The 14,459-nt window shown below is 42.2% G+C and overlaps 1 protein-coding gene across 1 annotated transcript; it reads right to left on the reverse strand.

The window, feature by feature from the left end:
• Nucleotides 1–1,696: 1,696 nt before the first annotated feature.
• LOC138370997 (uncharacterized) lies at nt 1,697–2,914 on the reverse strand. Its single transcript, XM_069335640.1, has one exon. The coding sequence runs from the start codon at nt 2,912–2,914 to the stop codon at nt 1,697–1,699; it is 1,218 nt and encodes a 405-aa protein (XP_069191741.1).
• Nucleotides 2,915–14,459: the final 11,545 nt, after the last annotated feature.

Genomic DNA, 14,459 nt, shown 5'->3' on the forward strand with positions numbered 1-14,459 from the left:
AGTATATAATCATATATTTTGTTTAATAGTGAGTTTAGGACAATAGTTCTGTATTTATCAAATGACATAGAAACTTGACAGATCTTTGGAATGGGAACAAGTAGATATATTTTCACAAATGGTGATGTACCATGGGAGAGAAAGCAACCTGTGAAACACAAAGACAGACAGACAGACAGACAGGTGTAGGGTCGCCAGAAGATATGTTTAAGGGACAATCATAACTCATTTGTTTAGCTTTCTTACAGTTATCTCAACCATTACAGGGTTTACAGTGTGCAGGTGTTCCACATTAGAGTGTATACAAGTGTCACATACAGCTGTAGTAAAGTCAGTTTCAGTCTCATCTGTCCGCTACATAGCGCTGCTGTACAGTGTCGAATATTCCTCTATTAATACATCACATATATTACGGGCCCCAGAGGAATCATCCATGATATTCGTTTCCCTTTTGCATGAACTTTTCATTTTTCTAATTTCACCCCAACATTCATAAAACTTTATGTTGAAAGGTTATCAGCAACTTAGGATCTCACAATGTTGTCTTTCTCGTTTTAATCATCTGTATGGCCTGATATTGAGTCCTGATGCTACGTCTGATCTGAGGTAACACTTTCCATGGATTAAGCCAAACGCCAAACAAAACTGTTTTGGCCTTGAAATGACAGTTCCAGCCAGGCCTGCCGCTCCGTCCATGTGTACATAGAGGGATGTATACATTGTCTGCCCAGGGCAGCACCGACATGACACGTGTAGAAACGTTATTGCGACTGGTCTGGTGTAGATTGCACCTAAGACAATTGCATCAGTTGGAATTAAATTATTATCAAGTTGTCCACTAACATATTCAGGTCAATAAAAGTGCTTCCTCCCAGTTTAGGCGTGTTGTAGGGACTGTTCTGTTTGTACTAGCAACAGCAACATGCTAGTGAAGTATGTTGAAGGTGACCATGACACAGGAAGATGCCCGGACTCATGGTCACCATCACTGATAGACTTTTGGCCACAGCTGTGACCAGCTACACCGTTATCAGCGAGAAAGTGATTAATGTGAGGCCGGCCGCTCTCGTCCCACGACAGAAAACTAAAATTCATCATTGAAAGCAGGATTATGTAAATTTTCTGCATCCATGAAACCATCCAGTAAATTCAAAAATACATCTTGGTGAGAGACCTGGGTGTTAGTCACCCGCCTCCATGAGGTCACCCACCACCATGAGGTCACCTGCCACATGAGGTCACACGCCATCATGAGGTCACCCACCACATGAGGTCACCCGCCACCATGAGGTCACCCACCACAATGAGGTCAGCCACCGCATGAGGTCACCCGCCACTATGAGATCACCCGCCACCATGAGGTCACCCACCGCCAAAATGAGGTCACCCACCACCACCATGAGGTCACCCACCACCATGAGGTCAACCACCACCACCTTGAGGTCATCCATCACCATGAGGTCACCCACCACCATGAGGTCACCCACCACCATGAGGTCACTCCCCATCACCATGAGGTCACCCACCACCATGAGGTCACCCACCACCATGAGGTCACCCACCACCATGAGGTCACCCACCACCATGAGGTCACCCACCACCATGAGGTCACTCACCACCACCATGATGTCACCCACCACTATGAGGTCACTCACCACCATGAGGTCACCCACCACCACCATGAGGTCACCCACCACTATGAGGTCACTGACCACCTGAGGTCACCCACGACCACCATGAGGTCACTCACAACCATGACGTCATCCACCATTACCATGAAGTCACCCACCACCATGAGGTCTCCCACCACAATGAGGTCACCCTCCACCATGAGGTCACCCACCACCATGAGGTCTCCCACCACAATGAGGTCACCCTCTACCATGAGGTCACCCACCACCATGAGGTCACCCACCACCATGAGGTCACCGACCACCACCATGAGGTCACCCACCACCATGAGGTCACCCACCACCATGAGGTCACCCACCACCATGAGGTCAACTGCCACCATGAGGTCGACCATCACCATGAGGTCACCCATCACAATGAGGTCACCCACCACCATTAGGTCACCCACCTCCATGAGGTCACCCACCACCACCATGAGGTCACCCACCACCTTGAGGTCACCCACCACCATGAGGTCACACACCACCACCATGAGGTCACACACCACCACCATGAGGTCACCCATCACCATGAGGTCACCCACCACCATCATGAGGTCTCCCATCTCCATGAGGTCACCTGTCACGATGTCATCCACCACCATGAGGTCACACGCCACCATGAGGTCACCCACCACCATCAGGTCACCCACCACCACCATGAGGTCACCCACCACCCTCAGGTCACCCACCACCACCATGAGGTCACACACCACCACCATGAGGTCTCCCACCTCCATGAGGTCACACACCACCACCAGGTCACTCACCACCACCATGAGGTCTCCCACCTCCATGAGGTCACCTGTCACGATGTCATCCACCAGCATGAGTTCATCCACCACCACCATGAGGTCACCCATCACCATGAGGTCACCCACCACCACCATGAGGTCACCCACCACCATGAGGTCACTCACCATCACTATGAGGTCACTCACCACTATGAGGTCACCCACAATTATGAGGTCACTCACCACCACCAAGAGGTCATACGCCACGGTGAGGTCACCGACGACCATGAGGTCACCCACGACCATGAGGTCACTCACCACCTCCATGAGGTCACTCACCACCACCAAGAGGTCACCCACCACCATGAGGTCACCCACCACCATGAGGTCATCCGCCACCATGAGGTCACCTACCACCACCATGAGGTCACCCACCACCACCGCGAGGTCACCCATCACCATGAGGTCACTAATCACCATGAGGTCACCCACCACCATGAGGTCACTCATGTTGGAAATTTCCAACACTGATACATTACTATTGTATCATAATAAATCACTATTGTATGCTAAGTACAGTAACTATTAACTCTACTAACTGTAGTGCTAACATAAATTGATATTTCTTTATCTGAGTATATTGCTAATATTCTCATGACATCGAGAGGCAGGATTGTGTCAGATAATGTCTATCCAAACATAATTATTACCAATATATAAGAGAATTGAATGTGGTTCTCTAATTTTATCAGCATTCCGTGCAATAATTAACTACAGATAATATAACTGCTAATGATCCCAAAAAACGAGAATTATTAACTGAGATTATCACCAAGTAACAGTTTTATCAGTTACATACTAACGCTATGGAGGAAATAACAATTCTCTCCATTTCTCGATTAACACCATTTAACAAGAATATGATATTATTTAATTCCCTACAATTGCAACCCTGTTCTCATTAACGCATTACATCAGTAATTACACGGAAAAGAATTCTCCGTGATTATTAAATTCTATTGTGAACGTGTGAGGTGGCTTGAGGGAGAGAGGTGTGGAGACGCCATTATCGCTCTGGCTCACAAGCTGCTAGCGACGCCATCAATCATCGTGCATCCAGGGAGAGTCGAATTTCCATCAATTCTACGTTAGGCCCTTGCAGTTAATCGGCCTAGGAGCGTGCAATTGCTTCAGTAGCAATCTAAGGATTGCTTAGGTGGACAGCCAGCAGGTTAAGTGCTCTTGTATTGTTTATATTGAGATATCTGTATAAATTTGATTGTGCACTGTCCATCGTTACGCCGCGTGACCTCCCCAAACAACAAGAACGTCCAGAAGGAATTAATTTTATTCCTTCTATTGTATAGTGAGGATACAGGATATTTGGTGTAAACAATTGGTACATTTAGTCGAAATTTCAGCTTGTGTTGAAAGCGGTCGTGGTCCTCTCATTTTCCCACACCACGCTCGGTCACACGTGTTGCAGCAAGTAGCAGACGACACCATCGCACCTCTACCTCTCCGTTCACTATTACAGTTAAGCAGCTGAATACTTTTTCAATTATTTTCTTTGATTAAGTGACATTAATAATCAATTATCAGTCAAGAATATTTGGTTTATATGATTTGAGATATCTAGCATAATTTGATAGCCTCATTAAAGTCAAATGAGAATGATTTCTTGTTTAACCATCATATAATCTTCTTTCCACTAACTAATTTATTTAATGTTTATTTGCTATCATTTAGTAGGAATTACTAATTTTATTCGAGGAAGAACCAGCCTCGATGAAGCGTCCTGGGAGTATTTTACTTCTGGTATTAACCCCCCATTTTGTGAAGGACGGAAAGTTTATTCACGAACATTAATATATCATACAGTCCATTGAAGTTTAAAGAATAACTTTTAATAGTTCCATTATCCAAAGGCACTGGTATTTCAGTCCTTATCATTTATTCCTTTATCTGTTTCCCTTTTCAGTAAAAATAAGGTGGTCCTTCGATTAATTTAAATTAATCTATTAATTAAACATCAATCAATAAATAGAGAGTAAGCTTTCTTCCCAACACAAAAATATGGTCCTTCGAACCGGATATATTACAATAATAGCATAATCATAACCAATTACCGTGTGTAGTAATCTAGGCTAACCACACTATATTAATTGTGGTTACCGGCAGAGTACCACATACATTAGCCTAATACACACCAATTTATTTGCTGCTTATACCTCCTGTATAGAGTAGCACTAGTGGGACACAGTCAATTACCCACAACACTCAGACCTCTACCTCACACATAGGTAAGATTCTTCAGGTCACCAGGAGCAACAGCTCACAATTTCTATAATAACTCAACACTAACACCAACGTTAGAGTGGTCTCACCATCTAACTATTATTTATTTAGATGGTAATGACATCCATCCTACTCGACACCCAGCTGAGGTAATTAATCACCTTAAAACAATAATTTCCTCATTTAAACATGTTAGCAGTTCAGTAGTGTTCACATTGGTGGAACCTCGCCAACTAAGCAATAATAATCATTGGGGAGTGAGTCCAGAATATTACCAAAGGGCTGCCAAATACATAAACTTTTGGCTGAGGAAGAGAGTACGAATGGATGCCACTTGCATTTAATTTACAGCCAGACCATAGAGGCAAAACCTGGCAAGAGATGGTGTACACCTGTCAGGTGAGTCTAGGTCACATGTAGTTGACAAGTTGGTCAACACAATCAACCAGCATAAAAGGCTGTGGCTAGCAAGCCAAAATTAATTGTACATATTTGTATTTTCACCTGTGTGTGCAAGTGCACATTTATATAAACTATAAAATCTAAAAATAAACAAAAACATAGCACAACAATATATATTCACATTATTGCACCATAAATTAATTTATGCCAACCTTTATTAGGTAGGAATTTAGGCTGTGATTGTGCTGAGTTTTGCACAAACACAGACTAAATCATTTTCTTTAGTAGAAATTCTTTTAACTAGTCTTGGACTCGTCAGTAGCGCATACACTATTCATTCTTATGCTGACCCTACCAAGGGTGGGATTCAAACTTTGTAGTAAATCTGATTAGAGTATATACATATTAATTATTTTGTGTATCAATTATTTGTGTGCATGAATTTTGAGTGCTGCTGAATGATCACTATTACATCTAATGGTGATAATGAAGAGCTAGCCAGAAGAAAGTTAATGGTGACATTCAAACACTGCTCAAAATCCTTAGCTACTTATTGTTAGGTAGGTACATTTAACCTCGAGTGAGGCAGAGTGTAATTTAGCCAGATTAATTTAGGCTATATTCAATTTACTTGTCGACTAATGAGCAAGTACCCAAGCTACATTAGCAATACTTATAAAAGTCCTATGAAACTTAGACTTAAAGCCACCATGGCTACTCCTGAACAGTTATGGAGAACCTATATTGGCCTTAAAGGTCATTTAACCAGACTGATTAATAAGTTTGATACTTTGTCTAAAGCAACTCCCATTGATTACCATCAACTAGAAACATCATTGAGAGTAGCTGATCTCAAATTTGATCAAGTCAGATCTACAATCCAGTCTTATCTCGACCTACTGAATGCAACTGAAACTGATCCTGATGAAATAGATCAAACTCTAGCAGAAATTTCTCAGTATGAAGATGAGACTCAAGTTAAACTTGATGTACAATCCAATATAGTAAAACAACATAAATCCGATGCAAATAATACTATGTCTCAATCCAGTAATCAATTACCCGAGATTCGTCTGCCTACCTTAGACTTACCTACATTTGCAGGGCTGGATGAAGAAAATTGGGGCACATTTTGGTCTTCATTTGAAGTTCATATACATAAAAAATCTTGTCTTGACAGAGTTTCTAAATTCTCTTACCTAATTAGTCTTCTCAAAGGGGAGGCTAAAAAGGTCATAAATAACCTAGCTCTCACTGAGAGTAATTATGAGGAAGCTATAAAACTACTAAAGTTGAACTACTGCAACAAGGAGTTGAGTATAGCAAACCTGTATTACCAGTTACTGGATCTGAATGCACCAAGTAACCGACCAGACTCACTTCAAAGCTTCAGGCTAGAAGTAGAGTCTCTAGTGAAGGCCTTAGGTACTAAAGTTGATGTACCAGCCTCAGAATGGTCAATTAAGTTACTTTTACAGAGGAAATTACCTCGAAATATTTTAGCAGAAATCTACTCAAACTATAAAACCGAGTTTCTCACTCTCGAGCAAATATTCGAGGGACTGAGAATAACGTTTAACAGGTTGAAAACTCATGATAAGATTAAACCTGAGTCTAAACAACCTAACCTTGACAACTCAGTCAAATCCAAATCGACTTTGAATAAGTCCAATAAATTCAAACCGAGTACTACTCTATCCACTGGGAAAAGGAGTGGTAGTGTAGGTATATATTCAGTATCTCTCTCTGACGTTACAACTGATGTGTCTACTAAGAAGACAAACTTAGCCAGAGAGAGAAAGTGTCTGTTCTGCAAACAAGAACATGTCCCTACAAATGCAATGTTTATCCTAACTTTAATACCAGGATTAAACGGCTACAAGAATTACACAGATGCACCAAGTGCATCGGTTCTCATGATCCCAGTAAATGTGTAGTACATCTACGGTTGTGCAGTAGATGCAACAAAGGTGTGCATCATTATGCCTTATGTAGAAAACTTCTTCACAATCAGTGACACTTAGGATGGATTCTATGAATTCTACCACAGTACAAAATTGCAAGATACACCAAGAAATAAATGTACTTGCTACTGAGTCAGGCAATAATACTACTCTGCCTACGGCTCAACTCAAACTAATTGATAGAAAACCTAGAGTTAACACTAGAGGTCTCTTTGATCTAGGATAACAGAAAACTTTCATCACACAACAATTAGTCGAGCAGTTGAAATTAAAACCTGCCAAAAGTGTGAGACTGAATATTTCTGGGTTCTTGACTAATAGTGAACCGCGTGAATACCAAGTAGTCAAAGTGTTGGTAAGACTTGGATCTTCCACTAGTCCAATACAAGTGATGGTAGTAGATAAACTTCCTTCAGACCTGCAGGTCACAGGACTAGCTCATACTGTGAGATATCTCAGACGTAACTGCATGAGGCTAGCAGATCACAAAATAAATTCTGACTGCCTCACAGATGTTGGTATCCTCGCTGACTATTATTACAAATTTATAACAGGATGCACCAGACAACACGGAATGAATCTGTTGTCATCTGCTGGAGGCAAATTGCTTACTGGACCAGTGCTCTTCCAACAAACAAACTAACAATTCAATAGTGGCGTGACTAGGCTTGGAACAGTTACCACTACATTTCAGAGAACTATCTGAAGATAATGAGTCTGATCCACCTGTACATCGTCTGTGGGATTTAGACACTTTAGGTATTGTCCCTGATAAACCAAGCCCTGATGATGCGTGGACTTACCAGCAATATCTGGACACAGTTGTCTATAAAGACAAACAATACTGGGTGAGACTGCCATGGAAGTTGAATCAACCACAACTTCCAGTTAATTATTACATGGCAGCCTCTCAATTAATACAGCTGAAGAAACAGCCAGATAAATTGAACATGTATCATCAATTAATTCAACAACAACTCCACAGTAAATTTATCAAAGTTGTTGATAATGATGACCGAAAAACAGGTCACTATTTACCCCATCACGCTGTGGTGAAAGATTCATTGACAACGCCAATACATATCGTCTTCAACTGTAGTGCCAAAGTGAAGGCAAACAGCGTGTCCTTGAATGAATGTCTCCAAACGGGACCTAGCCTGACACAAAGGCTACATGACGTATTGTTACGATTGCGCATTGGTATTTTCGCTTATACTGCTGATATCAGTAAAGCTTTCCTTAGAATAGGCTTACAAGAGGAGGATCGTAATTACACCAAATATCTCTGGATTAAGGACCCACTGGATCCTGACAGTGATGTCGTAACCTACCGGTTTGTCTCTGTGCTATTCGGTGCGTCTTCTTCACTGTTTCTACTTCAAGCCACATTAGATACGCATTTGAAGAAGTCAGATAGCCCTTATAAAGCAGAGATTAGTGACAACTTGTATGTCAATAATTTCCAGGGAACTACTAATGAAAAATCCAAATTGGTAGATATCTACCATGAGGCTAACCGTGAGTTGTTAGGAGCCAATATGCCACTACAATCATGGGCCTCAAACAACAAATCATTAAACCAGATAATCGAGAAAGAATTACTGGGTTATCAGGTGCCTAATCAGTTAATGGTTCTGGGCGTGGAATGGAACACAGTTACAGACGAGATGAATGTCAAGTCAGCACAAACCAATAATTCATCCCTTACCATGTGAAAATTGCTCTCGTATGTCAGTCAACCATTTGACCCTTTGGGTTTACTTAGCCCTATTTTAATAAGGGGCAAACTCCTCATGCAGGAATGCTGGCAGAAACATATGGGATGGGATGATCCGTTGCCAATTGAGTTGCAAGATAAATGGCAAATACTCGCAACGGATTTCAATCAATTAGGTGTTTTGAAATTTTCCTCGTAATGCTTCAGGACAAAACTTACCCACAAATTTGCACATCTTTTGCGATGCCTCTGGCAAAGCGTATGGCGCTGCAGCCTACTTAGTCAATAATGTACAATCTTTTTACTCACATCTAAAGCAAGAGTTGCTCCAATCAAGAAGAGATCTTTACCTCAAATGGAGTTAACTGCATTGCTGGTGGGAGTACGATTGGCTCATTGCCTGACCAAGACACTCAACAATATTCACTTTTGTAGGATAGTAGTGTGGTCAGACAACGAGGCAGTCTTGCAATGGGTAAAAAATTATAACAATAAAACTTCCTACGTCAGTAACCGTGTTAGGGAAACTCATGAATTATCTGTGGGATATAAATTCAGACATGTTCCTACCAAGGACAATCCTGCAGATTACCTATCAAGAGGCTTAACATTAAAACAGTTAATCAAGTCTTCGATGTGGTTTAATGGACCTTCATGGCTTGTTAGTGGTCAGTGGCCCAAACAGAAACCACACGTCATAGTGACCAATATCACTACTCCCATGAAAGACCCAGAACCTCATCGAATCTCAACTATTAATCCTCATAATTATTCTAACTTGAGTAAGTTATTAAGAGTGACAGCACATGTGTTTGACTTTCTTGCTAAGATAGGAATCAGGCATAAGTTTCCCAATCCTATCCTCTACTGGATCAAACGTGCACAACAAGAGACGTATGGAAGTGAATATGAAAATCTTCCAGATAAATTAACCAAGTCTCTAGGTATCTGGTATGATACCAACACTCATAATATATTAAGGTGTGGAGGACGTCTGCTTCATTCAGAAATTGATTTGGATACCAAGAATCCGATCCTTTTTCCACGTCACCACATTATTACGAAACTTCTAGTTTTACACCATCATCAATATAATACTTTACATGGTGGAGTGTTAGACACTCTCACCGACTTGAGACAGAAATATTGGCTTCCCCAAGGTCGTCAAACTGTCAAATCACTCATTAAGTCCTGTGTAATCTGCAAAAGATACGACGCTCGAGTGTGTCCTTACCCAGGACCTCCACCACTCCCTAAGGAGAGAGTAGTTCATCTTCGTCCCTTTGAGACCACTGGTGTCGATTACACAGGAGCCTTACTTCTCACTGGCACTCCAGATAAGGTACCAGTGAAAGCTTATATTTGCCTCTTCACGTGTGCTACCACACGAGGCTTACATCTAGAAGTGACTTCTGACATGAGTGCTGAAGCCTTCATCAAAGCTTTTCGTAGATTTGCAGCTCGCAGATCCTGTCCCAAACTAATGATATCCGATAATGGTTCAAATTTTGTGGCAGGAGAAGCCTGCCTACGAGAGATATGGAATCATCCAGAAGTGCAGTCTGTCATGCAGAGACGACAATGCCACTGAAAATTTATAGCTCCCAGAGCCCCCTGGCAAGGTGGGTTCTACGAACGTATGATAGGGACTGTCAAGAAATGTTTAAGGAAGACCTTGCATCGACAGAAAATTAGTTTCTCTGAACTCCAAACACTCGTCGTAGAAATTGAGGCGCGAGTCAAAACCGCCCCTTAACTTACCTATCAGATGACTTCTCACAGAGAGGACCCCCTGAGTCCCTCACATTTTATACATGGAGGCCTGCTGCGCCCTCTGATACCTTTAGCAGAAGAGGATCCCGTTGACCCTTCCCATGTGACTAGGAGTGATTTAATGGAAAATTACCAACATCTCTCGAGAGTAATTGAAAGGTGGAATGAGGTGTGGACTCGAGAGTACCTCACAGCTCTACGAGAGTACCACTATGGAGCTTTGAGCCCCTATAATAAGGTTCAACTCAAACCAGGAGACCTAGTGTTGATTGACAGAGATGGACCCAGGTCAGAATGGCCTATAGGCAAAATTGTCTCTATCCACCCAGATCACCAAGGCATCCTGAGAGTAGTACGGGTTTTGTGCCGAGGCACTACTACCCTAAAAACATTAGAGAAGTTGGTACCTCTCGAATTAGCAGAACGAGAGTGTTTAACAGAACAACCTTCACCTACAGTTTCCGAGGACAACAATTCTGATCCACCGAGCACATGCCCACTTAGAGCAGCTGCTCATCAATGTAAACGGAAAAGAAACTGCAAGCCTATTATAGCTCTGACTAAGAGCAAATAATTTACCATCCAATTTTAGGTAATCATGATGATACAGTCTGGTGATGTCTAGTAACAAAACAGCTACAAGTCACAAAGACCCAAGACATTCACCTCATGGTGGATTCTCAGTTACCTTAAATAGTATGATTTAATCAATAATTTGTTTGCGTAGGCTATTAACTATACCATTATTCCATCTAGAGCATCTAAGAGTTTACAAAACTTTAAAACTTAGTAACATAACCGTTACACGTCATCGGGACACCAGTCATTGAGTACATTGTAGGCTTTAGTAGTTATTAACTTTAGACGATTCACAATTCCATGTTTTACATTTCACATGAGTTCCTTTACAAGACTTAGTCTTATCTGTCTTTGACAAATACGGGACATCCATTATGTGTGTACTAATGAACTAACATTAAATTAACTTTGGGATAGGTACGTCAGTACTCAACATTGAACTGCGACCCGATTTCCCCCCCCCCCCCCAAGAGTTATGTTGGAAATTTCCAACACTGATACAATACTATTGTATTATAATAAATCACTATTGTATGCTAAGTACAGTAACTATTAACTCTACTAACTGTAGTGCTAACATAAATTGATATTTCATTATCTGAGTATATTGTTAACATTCTCACGACATCGAGAGGCAGGATTCCATCAGATAATGTTTATCCAAACATATTTATTACCAATATGTTAGAGAATTGAATGTGGTTCTCTAACTTTATTAGTATTCTGTGCAATAATTAACTACGGATAATATAACTCCAAATGATTAAAAAACCGAGAGTTATTAACTGAGATTATCACCAAGTAACAGTTTTATCTGTTACATACGAACGCTATGGAGGAAATTCTATTGTGAATGCGTGAGGAGGGGTGAGGTAGAGAGTATTATAGTTTGTGTGTTGGTGGTGTTGTCGTTGTGTTCCTCCTTTACGGACAACCCAACCCACAACTCGGTAGAGTGCTTATACTTCACTAGGAGAGCACACTAGGCGCTTCTGGCTCTTGGAAAAGGGCTCAACGTCACACGTTTAGGGGATGCGGCTCCAACACTTAGCCTCGTTGTCACGTGCACACACCCACTCGAGCCGCTGTGACTCCCCACTCTCTCCTTAGGTGATATGATCTCCTATATCCCCCTTTGACTTTTTAGTATTACCTTCTTCCCTGTCCACAGCAGTGGTTCTTGGTTCTTTCTCTCTCTCTCTCCTTTTGTACTATTTCATGGGAAGCCTCACTAGGACAAGGTCAAATACCAGCAAATTTGAATACATTTACTGGACAGAGCACATACACAATACATATACACATATAATAATAATGAAACCTATACTCTATACCATTACAATCAGGGTGCACTCCCACACCATCAGAACTCTATTATCAGTTTACCATGTGGTATCCTATCTTCTGATTCACCACCAGATACTATCAACCTCCTCAAGTAGGTGAAGTCTACATACACTGTTGCACTATCAGCAAGAGAATATATATATATATATATATATATATATATATATATATATATATATATATATATATATATATATATATATATATAATATATATAAAAACTTGTACAAGGAAAATCAGCATGTGAATGCAATAACATAACATATCAGTATAAATGTTCCTTGATACACAGCAATGATCAATCGATCACCCTATCAGTCCTAGAACACATACATCTGTAGGTAATCCAGCCTACGACTGTAACTCTAAACTTCAGTATAAAACACTCCTTGACATAAGGATACAAACAATCACTCACCTCTCACTGCGTCTTGCACGCTAATGACAACCAAACACTATCAACTCCCTACAAGTAATCCACCAGAACTTCCCTTCCACCTCTGGAAGTTCACTACCCTGATCTTCAGGTTCTTCTGGGCTTAACTACCAGGATCCTCTGCAGCTCCTCCAGGCTGCTACCATGAAGTTTCTTTGAGCAACTACGGTGCTTCACCCTTCTGCTAGGGTCCTCCACAGCTCTCTTGGCTGCTACACCATGAAGTTCCCTCGAGCAACTATGGTGCTTCACCACCTCTACAGAAGCACGTGACACTCCTCTTCACTGCTTCTCCTCACAGCTCGAGGTCCTCTCCTCCACTACCTTGGAGTCTCATCAACTACTCCCTCTGTGCTGGCTTCGAAATTCTCAGCAACTTCTTCCCCAAAGACAAACCTGCAACCCATCGACACTCCAATAAAATTGTTTCCCCTTTTACACATAAACAAAAATAATCACACAATATGTTTGCCTCCAACCTCTATCTGTCTTCTACATACAGTGAGAGTGGACTCCCCCGTTTTGGGCGGGTCCATACTCCACCTCGCCCGGCGGCGGTCCTCACACTGGGAGGGTCCTCCACCAGGGAGCTGGCTCCCTCAGTTGCCTGCCAGCGCTCAGAGGAGACGGATGTCGCTCCGTGTTCCTCCCTCTCCACTCTCTTATTTTAGGCTTTCTGCCTCGCCAAAACATGTCTAACTTATCAATAAACATTGCTACTGTCGCTGGGCACACGACCAACTACAAGCAATCACTACGAACTGGCTTATATCGTGCTTACCACAGATTGTCTAGTCGAGGGCGCTCCTCCCTCTGACGAAGCTTGGTCAGGGCGCTGCCACGGCCCACAATAATGTCTCTGGGCGGCCTAATACTCTTCTCGTCGACCAGGACTTGAGACCACACGTCCCCAGCTCGATTCCACAGCTGGTACATCTGCACACTTCTCTTCTCTTCGAGATATATCACTAGGGGTTCCCTTCTGACGGGAGCTCAAACGGAGCGCGGCTTTCCCCCTGCAATGTCTGGCCTCAAGTAATGTTCAAAGCCCTCCAGAAACGAGCCTCATGCCTCCAGCAAAATCTCCACATCTCCTAGCCAGTCATTTATCTATTTTCTTCTTCACTGCCCATAATCTTAAATTGTTCATCATATCCAACCAGCAATTTTACATATGTGTTATCACCTCAATTTTTGCTAGACCTTCTAATCAGGTCAGGCTTGGTGAATAACTCTCAAGGAGGGAGACTCGTTTCTCCTGCAGGCTGAGATCATAACAAGAGGCGTGGAGACGCCCTTAACGCTCTGGCTCACGAGCTGCTAGCGACGCCATCAATCACATCGTGCGTCCCGGTTAGGCCCTTGCAGTTAATCAGCCTAGGAGCGTGCAATTGCTCCAGTAGCAATCTAAGGATTGCTTCGGTGGACAGCCAGCAGGTTAAGTGTCCTAGTATTGTTTATATTGAGATCTTTGTATAAATTTTATTGTGCACTGTCCATGGTTGCGCCACGTGACCTCCCCAAACAACAAGTACGTCC

Source organism: Procambarus clarkii, chromosome 34 (assembly GCF_040958095.1).
Source record: "Procambarus clarkii isolate CNS0578487 chromosome 34, FALCON_Pclarkii_2.0, whole genome shotgun sequence".
NCBI lineage: Eukaryota > Metazoa > Arthropoda > Malacostraca > Decapoda > Cambaridae > Procambarus > Procambarus clarkii.